Raw genomic sequence first — 8,918 nt, 5'->3', positions numbered from 1 at the left:
GCACCCTCGAGCACATAGTCTCATAGCAGCCTCACCGTTTTGTTTTTAGGCAGGTGTATTGGCATAGCTAGTTTAAAAATGATACATAAACTCTGGCCTTTTAGTAGAGTGTGCCAGAAAGTATTTTTAAAATCTAGTTCTAAATGTTCTGATTCAAGATCCCATGTATGCTTGATTCGTTCATCTATTTAATACACACTACTCAGTTTTGTTTTAACTTGGCTGGCTGTTTTGCATGTGAGTGGTAAGTCCCATAATCTACTTGTTCGTGGGTCAGGCATACCTACTGTTATTTGAAACTGGTGTAGGTGGCTGAGCTAAACTGGCGTTAGAAGAAAGCTTTCACGACTGTATAAGAAATATGTGAGCGCCCTTATCTCAGGGCAGCAGCTGCCCTGGGGTGTCAGGAGGCGGCCGTAGTTAACTGCTGAAGGAGTTGGCAAGCTGGAACCACATTTAGATTCCCACCAATAGGAAGAACTTAAAATAGGAAAATGTTTAACACTGTGCACTTTGGCCCTTAGTTTCAGGGTTCTAGACGTTAAAGTGTTTTCCTAGTAAGACCTCCCTTGAGCATCACTGCTCTGTGAAAGGGCAGATATGCTTTCCATTTTGCAGGCAAGGAAACTGAACTGCGCAGAGAGAGGCTACGGGGATTGCCACAGTCTGCTGGAAAACTGGCAGAGCCAGACCCTAATTAAGTCTAGAATTCCAGCCGGTGAAATGCGCTAAATTCTTGACGGCTGCTGTGTAAACACACCTGCTTTCAAAGAAAGTACTGAGCACATCTTCACGGTTTTATCCGAGTTTTGTTGAATTCTATTTTCTTGTCAACAAATTTCTTTTTTTTTTGCCTGTAACACTACGAACCCTTTTGACCTTCCTACCCAGGATTTTTTCCACTCAGGACCTTTTTTTTTTTTTTAAATAAAACCATTTGTGAAACACATTTGAAAATGAAAAGTATACTGAAGTCATGTCAGAACATTTTTGTAACATCTCAGAAAGTGCGCACACTGTTGATATGTACGCGCTGAGCAAGGGATTAAAACATGTAGACTGGGGCTGGAAGAATAGATTTCATCTTCCTGTTTGTTCCCGAGAGGAGGAGGAAAGGAGAAGTGGGCTAGTGGAGCCTTCGTGGAGCCTGCTGAGAGACAGGCCAGCTGTGCCTCAACGGTAACTGCGCCCCAGGGGCTGGCCTCACCGTGGGGCAGATGCGGCTGTCCCCTGGCTGGGGCACTGAGAAGGGGCTGTGACCAGGCCCATGCCAAGGGAGCAAAGAACCTAGGGTCATCCATTCTCCAGGGCTGGTAAACACTGGTCACTGTCCCGTCGATCCAGTGTGAGGGACTGAAATCTAGCACAGGAATTAGAATAAAATGTAGGAAGCTTTTTAACATTCTCAAAAAGATATAAGAAAACATGGTTTCCATAAAGAGGAAGATAATTAAAATTGAGAGGAAAGGGAAGGTGGCTGAAATAAGCTGAAGACAATTATAAATGAAATGACAAAATCCACATGAGAAACAGCAAACAGCAGAATGACACCAAAAATCCAGTCACTCATGTGGAGATTAAATTTGAAAAGTGTTCCTAGCATGGAGAAAGAGGAATACTGAAAAAAAGACAAAAGCATTTTTGAGAAAAAAAAAAAAATTAAGAACACACGTTCCCAAGATGGAAAAAACCCAACAACTAAAAAACCAAACTGGGCTAGAGATACATGGGATTTGCTTTGGTTTCAGACAAAAGTCACTGACACAAAACTTATAGGGATAAACAAACACTGGAGCATCCAAGCAGAAAAATAAAACCTACCAGGAAACAAAAATTCGGCCGGTCTCTGATTTCTGCTATCAGGCCAGTAGACCGCATCACTAAGCTTTCCAAAGAAAGTGTGACGAGAAGTGTGTGCCCGGTCAAGCTCACTTTCAAGTTGAAGGCAAGAGAAATCAGAAGAGGAGCAGCTGAGGAAAGTCACGGGGAGCAGCTTCCGCCCCGGGTACATAATTCATGCTTTACTTCAGGAGTTTGGGTTCGTTAAAGCTGAGTAAGGAACGACCGCTGATCCTATCACAACTTGCCCAGATTCTGTAGTTCCTCGCGATAGGATTCTTCCTTAACTGGAATATGTCTTCCGGTAGGTGAAAAGAAGGGCTCACAGATGTCTTATTTTCCGAGCCCTCTCCTACCTGGGAACGCTTGCCCAGCAAACACCCTCTCCGTCCTTCTCTGTTTCCATCCCCCCAAGTCTGTGCCTCTCCTCTGCGCGTTCCCAGAGCTTGGCGCACAGTGGGGCCGATGACCAGCAGCTGGCATGAGCACAAGGAGAGGGGGCGCCAGATGAAGAGGAGCAGTTCTGTACTGCCCTCCCTCCCCATCTGGTTTCCTCACGACATTAGGACTCTCGCTAGAAAGGAATGTGGATAAAATTACAGGTTGAAATTCTGATTTTATTTCAAAATGATAAATAAACCGAGGCATAGTTCTGGCCACGTACTACTTCTGGAAGGGCTTGTGGAGTTAGAGAAACAGTTCCAGGAGGGCTCCAGTCAGACCCCAAAATGCCACCAACCAAACTTGTGATTGGCAGAGATGGCCTCTTTCATCTTCAGGGAGTTTTAAAAGTTCTCCACCCTAATTTCGGAGTATCATAAAAAGTAAAAAGCACTTCTATATTTTGTCGTTTTTCCTTTGAAAATGTTTTTAGCAGCAAACAGGACTATTCGTTTCCCTTACTTCATTTGTAGGAGCATAGTAATTTTATGTCAACTTAAAATTAGAGAGGGGGAAAAAAACCAAAGCCCCTCAGTGGCGCTGCATACCCTGGAAGGCTCACACAAATATGTACTCGTGTTCGCGTCATCACTTCTACAAATATCAATGAAATCGGCTTGTAAATCGTAGTAAATACAGTAGTAGCGGTTCACACATATTTGATATGCTTTCACACAAGGATTCAGTAAACAACAATAAATATAATCTCCCCTCTTCAAAACAAAAAAGGGATTTATAGATGGAAAAAAAGGGGTAATTTACTAGGGGTTTATCAGCACACCAGTTTTAGTGTGCTCTGAAAGAATTAAAAACCATGAAATTGTATTCACTGAATACTGGCCCACAATTAGGCTTTTTTTTTTTTTTTTTAAACCTGGCTTAAAAAAAAAATAAAACCTGGCTTAAATACATACGTCATGGCTTTCTCTTAAAATCCTTATATCTATGGGGATTTGTCGTAGGTTAAGACTCTATTAATTTTTTTTTCCTCATTAACAATTTCATTAAGTTAAAAAAAAATCTGACATTTCCCTAGAGTGTTAAGTAGAAGCCTGATCTACACTGCTGTGTCCTGTGAAATGAACCTAATTTCAAAGAGAATGGGACCGCCTGAGTGGCCATTTAGAGTGCTGCATTTTCCTTCCCTCATGATTCCTGCTGGGTCCTCTTCGCTGAGGCTTTTCCCTGAGTCATATATTTACTGGAAAGGCTACCTAGAGGGGGGGAAAAAACAAAACCCAACATAAATAAAACAAGCCTCACTTTATCACAAAAGCCATAAGATTACTTCTTATTATTCATTATTTACAGAAACTTTTCACACTGGCATTGGTCACTTGTTTTGGATTGAGTGAGTAGGGCTATAAAAAGGGCACGTATGGAACATGATCAATTAAGCACACACCTAGTCAAAATTCTTTCTAAAGGCAGGCAAGTTGCTAGAGTGACATCATTCTAATATAGTGGCGTGTTCATTACGTCCATATCGGTGCAGAAGGTCAGTGGACTTTTCAAAACCCCTGCTTTGCATAGATCAGTGTCTTTGTTTCCAACCACACAGAACAGATTGCAAAAAACTCTTTGGTTAGAAATAAATATCTTGCATCACTACTTTGTGGATATGAACCTGTGGATGGTCACATTCTAGCAATAACTTACGGATGTAAAAAGGAAAAAAGAACATTTATTATATTTACAGGAGAAGGACAGAAATGTAGATTACTAATTAAAACCATACTACAGAACAGTTAATAAGTCTTGTTCTGGAGCATAAACAAATAGATCAATGAAACGAGAAAACTGAAAATTCTTAAGTGATTACATATAAGAAAGTAGTATATGCCAAGGGTTGCATTTTTAACCAATGAGGTAAAGTATGGATTGTTCAATAACTGGTACTGTGTCAAATAAGTATTTTGGGAGAAAGGGGGCTTAGGTATCTTTTCTTACAACATATCCTTCCTCTCCACACAATTCCAAATGAATTAAATTTGAGAATTAAACAGAAGAGAGTCAAAGTGTAAGAAGTAGTGAATATTTATATAATTTTGGGGTGGGGAAGTTTCCTAAGCTTTACCTATGAAAAAGGCTTGCTATGCTTACTACTAAAGAATTTACAAGTCAATAGGGAAAAGATGAACACCAACATACAGCTGGGAAAAGGAAAAGCACTTTTGGGAAGAGGAAAAAAAAAGCAGGAGTATATATAACAAACATTCAGTATCATTGGGTGATCAAAGAAATGCAAATTAAAATAATTTTTGGTCACCAAATTGAAGGAAGATCAGAAGGACAGAGAGGTGGGTAGGAATTTTGCTAAATGAATAGTCATAGAAACCTAATAATAACTTAAGTATGCAAATAACTTAAATGTCCAAAACTTGTGATATGGCTAATGGAATATGAGGTATGCATAGGACAATTAATAACATAAAAAGTTATAAAACCACATGAATAGTATTTTCGTAAACATGAAAAATTAAAAACAAATGAAAAATCCCATCAGTCATGTTTGGTGCCTCATTTTCCTTATCTGTAAAATGTGGGCCCTTACATCTATCCGCATTGGGATTATTGTGAAGAGTAGATCAATTAATACAGATAAAACTGGGGGCGCCTGGGTGGCGCAGTCGGTTAAGCGTCCGACTTCAGCCAGGTCATGATCTCGCGCTCCGTGAGTTCGAGCCCCGCGTCAGGCTCTGGGCTGATGGCTCAGAGCCTGGAGCCTGTTTCCGATTCTGTGTCTCCCTCTCTCTCTGCCCCACCCCCGTTCATGCTCTGTTTCTCTCTGTCCCAAAAATAAATAAACGTTGGAAAAAAAAAAATTAAAAAAAAAATACAGATAAAACTAAACAGTACCTGGTACACAGAAAGTACTCAATAAATGTTAGCCATTATTAGTGCATTGATAGAAAAAGATGGGAAGACTTTACTTCCAAAACCTAAATAGTAGTTATGCTCTAGAATTAGGTATAAATGGCTCTTTTTTCTTTATTTTGCTTAACTATCTACATTTTCTAAGGTAAACATATTAAGTATGCAAATAGAAATTTATGCCCCACAGAAGCAAACTTTTCAAAGCATAGCATCTAAATGATCAACTCATAGTGAAAAATGAGTGCTATCAGGAAGAAGCAAAAGCATTCTCCTGTGGTATTTATACCCTCGAGTATCTATAGGCAACAAATCTTTGATATTCTGAACCGCCCAAAGTATCTAGGATCGACTTTTCATTCAAGGGACAAAAAGTTTATATCACTACACCTCATACTGTACGTACAATCCAGATGGGTTAGAGATCTAAACAGAAAAAATAAAGTTTTAAAGGTATTGGAAGAAAATATAGATGGATATCTTAGAAGAATTTCTTGAAAAAAAATTTTTTTTAATGTTTATTTTTGAGAGACAGAACACGAGCAGGGAAGGAAGGAGCAGAGAGAGAGGGAGACACAGAATCCGAAGCAGGCTCTAGGCGCTCGAACCCATGAACCGTGAGATCATGACCTGAGCCAAAGTTGGACGCTTAACTGACTGAGCCACCCAGGTGCCCGAGGAAGAATTTCTTAAAGATGACCCTAAAATCACTGAGCCACATGACCATGAAAACTAATCATGTAAAGTCAATCATTTGATTATCTTAAAATTTAAAACTCTGGAATGGCAACAGACCCAAGTAGAAAGACAAGATATACTAGAGGAAGATACATAGAATGTATATAATAAAGGAGCAGTATTCAGAATAAATGAAGAACACTTACAAATTAATAAGGAAACAATAATGCAACAGGAAAATGGGCAAATGATAGGAACAGAGACTTCACAGAAGAACTCCAACTGGTCAGCAAACAAGTAAGATGGGCTAATGATATGAACAGGCAATTCACAGAAGAATAACTCCAACTGCTTAATAAACAAAAACATCACCACAGTCTAGAAAATACACATGAGAACACCACCAAAGTATTTTTCAGCTATCAGCGTTGCTGGTGGGAGTGGCAATTATTTCAACCAATAATTGACCATATCTAACTAAACTGAAAATGCACATATGTAATGACTCAACAGTTTGACTTCTAGGTATGAAAACTATAGAATCGCTCATATATGCTCAAGGAGACTCAGAAAAGAATGTTCACTACAGCACTGTTTATAGTAACAAAAAAACAAATGCAACCTAAATGCTCATGTGCTAGGTAATGTATAAAATATTCTGTATTCATACATGGAATACTGGAAAGAAAATAAAACTAAATGTATAAATAGCAATATATATTAATTTCAAAATTGCTTCATTAAATAGATATGAAAAAGCAGGTTGTAGAACATTCTTATTACACGGTATAATACATCATTTAAATTAAACAAATCACCAAGGACACATTCGTTAAAAGCTACATATGCAAGTTTAGAAAAGAACTGGAGGAACATCTGAATGCATAACAGATGCCTCTGGGGTGGAGGGGACACGATGCATGGAGTGGGTATGGGATGGTAGTCAAAGGGGACTTGTACCATCTTAATGATCTTTTATTAAAAAAAGATTGAAAAGAAAATGTGAAAAAAATAAAGTCCATTCTCTAATAGATGGCTTATATCTGTATCTTTACATTTTCTCCAAAATGTTCACAAACTACTCTTTTCTAAGAATAATACTAACAGTCTTATTACTACATCCCCTATATATAAAAATACATCTGGAACCTGAAGAAATTTCATATAAAAAATGTGCATGTAAAAATGTAAAACCACTAGAAATAAAACGTGGATGAACTTTCATGTAATGAGGGGCAAGAACAAGAAATTTACAAAACTATAAGCATGACTTGAAAGGACCTAAAAGTTGGCTAGATGAAACTACTAAACCAAACAAGTGACTACGTGGCAAAACGAATCATAAATGAGGCTGAAAGAATAATAAACTGGGATGGTAGCGGTGAAGGACAGAACATGTGACAAAACATGTATGGCTTTCTATGTGGAAAGAGCTAAAAAACAAAGATGAATACCCTAGTTGAAAAACACAGAGACAGAAACATGAAGAAATACAAATGAAAACATGAAAAATATGAGCCTTCAATGGAGGATACAAGCCAATTGGCAAAAGGGGCTGTTGCCATGACGTGAGAGTAGGGGAAACAGGCTGTCAGGGACTCCCTGGGATTGTCAATAATCCCGTTTTGGCATTGCTGGCATCACTGTGAAAACGTGCATACTTTTTAACCTATCACTCTTCTGACTAGGAATTTATCCTGAGGAAGTAACTAGGCAAATGTGCCTGATAGAGTTTTATATAAACAGTGGTCTTGAAACTCGGGCACGTGTATTACTGAGCCAATGGAACAGGACAAGAGGGCAGGGAGCTTGAGGGGACTTGACGGCAGTGTTCCAAGGCTCAGGGCTGGTTCTCAGGAGGCACACCTGTCTTTCATTCACAGTTCTTCTCCTACTTTAAAAAAGAGTGGCATGTCTCCTACTCATCCAAATATTAATGTGGTATGTGGATCTGGGGTGATGAAATGCTGGTATCTGTGGTCAGTGTGAATGCTTCTAATAAAACCCCCAAATTTTTAGCTTTCATAAAATTACACTGATAGCTGTGATCATCAAAAATTACTTCCTGATGATACATTACTATGTAATTTTTGGGCATTTAGTTAAAAAGAAATGACAATAACTGAGTGGCACTGTTGTAAAACATCTTCCATTCCCTGAAAAAGTTATCTGTTATTTTTAGTATCCTATCATAGAGACTACTGAGGTTTCTCAACGGTTGCCAACTATAAAAACAAAAGATTCAGGGAAAAAAAATGGTTAAGGAACATCGTTTCATTCCTGCAATAAGTAGTACTGATCCAACAATACATGAATGCATGGAGAACTCCCATCTATCTCACTGAATGGCCGTCACATTTGGCATGTGAATATAAAAATTTCGGGGGGCGCCTGAGTGGCTCAGTTAGTTGAGCATCCGACTCTTGATTTCAGCTCAGGTCATGATCTCACAGTCATGGGATCAAGCCCTGTGTCGGGCTCCACACAGAGCATGGAGCCTGCTTAAAATTCTCTCTCTCTGCCCCATCTCTGACTTGTGCAAAAAAAAACCCCAAAAAAAACCCACAGTTTTTTCACCCATAAAAAGGTCATTTTTAATGAAAATTTGTTAACATTTGATCAATTATATATTCTAATGCAAAACTCAATCTAGAAATTTTCATACTTTGACAAAGATCATAACGATCCAATGTATGTATAAATATTTTTGTTACAGATGAGTAGGATAGGCTGATGAATAAAATGCTTGAATTTTAATCTTTTTTTCTAGGATTTTAATAAAAAAAATTTTTTTACGTTTATTTATTATTTTTGAGAGAGAGTGTGGCAGAGACAAAGGGGGACGGAGGATCCGAAGCAGGCTATGCACTGACAGCAGAGAAGCACGATGTGGGTCTTGAACTCATGAACCACAGATCATGACCTAGGCTGAGAGGTCAGAGGCTTAACTGATGGAGCCACCCAGGCGCCCCTTAAAATTTTATTTTTAAGGAATCTCTATATTCAACATGGGGCTTGAACTTATAACCCTGAGATCAAGAGTCACATGCTCTACCGACTGAGTCACCTGGGTGCTCCTAAAATGC

General features: G+C 38.8%; 1 protein-coding gene across 7 annotated transcripts in view; it reads right to left on the bottom strand.

The window, feature by feature from the left end:
* Positions 1 to 2,435: 2,435 nt before the first annotated feature.
* The window catches only part of TUT7 (terminal uridylyl transferase 7), a 62,406-nt gene continuing 55,923 nt past the window's right edge, over positions 2,436 to 8,918 (bottom strand). For all 7 annotated transcript variants that reach the window (XM_047831550.1, XM_047831552.1, XM_047831554.1 and 4 more), the window contains one exon: positions 2,436 to 3,494. In XM_047831550.1, coding sequence (XP_047687506.1) covers positions 3,427 to 3,494 — 68 coding nt within the window. In that variant the 3' untranslated portion in view covers positions 2,436 to 3,426. The remainder of the gene's footprint in view (positions 3,495 to 8,918) is intronic.

The sequence above is a fragment of the Prionailurus viverrinus genome, chromosome D4 (assembly GCF_022837055.1).
Source record: "Prionailurus viverrinus isolate Anna chromosome D4, UM_Priviv_1.0, whole genome shotgun sequence".
NCBI lineage: Eukaryota > Metazoa > Chordata > Mammalia > Carnivora > Felidae > Prionailurus > Prionailurus viverrinus.
Note: the sequence above shows the minus strand (reverse complement) of the source record. Positions and strands in the feature narration are given on the sequence as shown.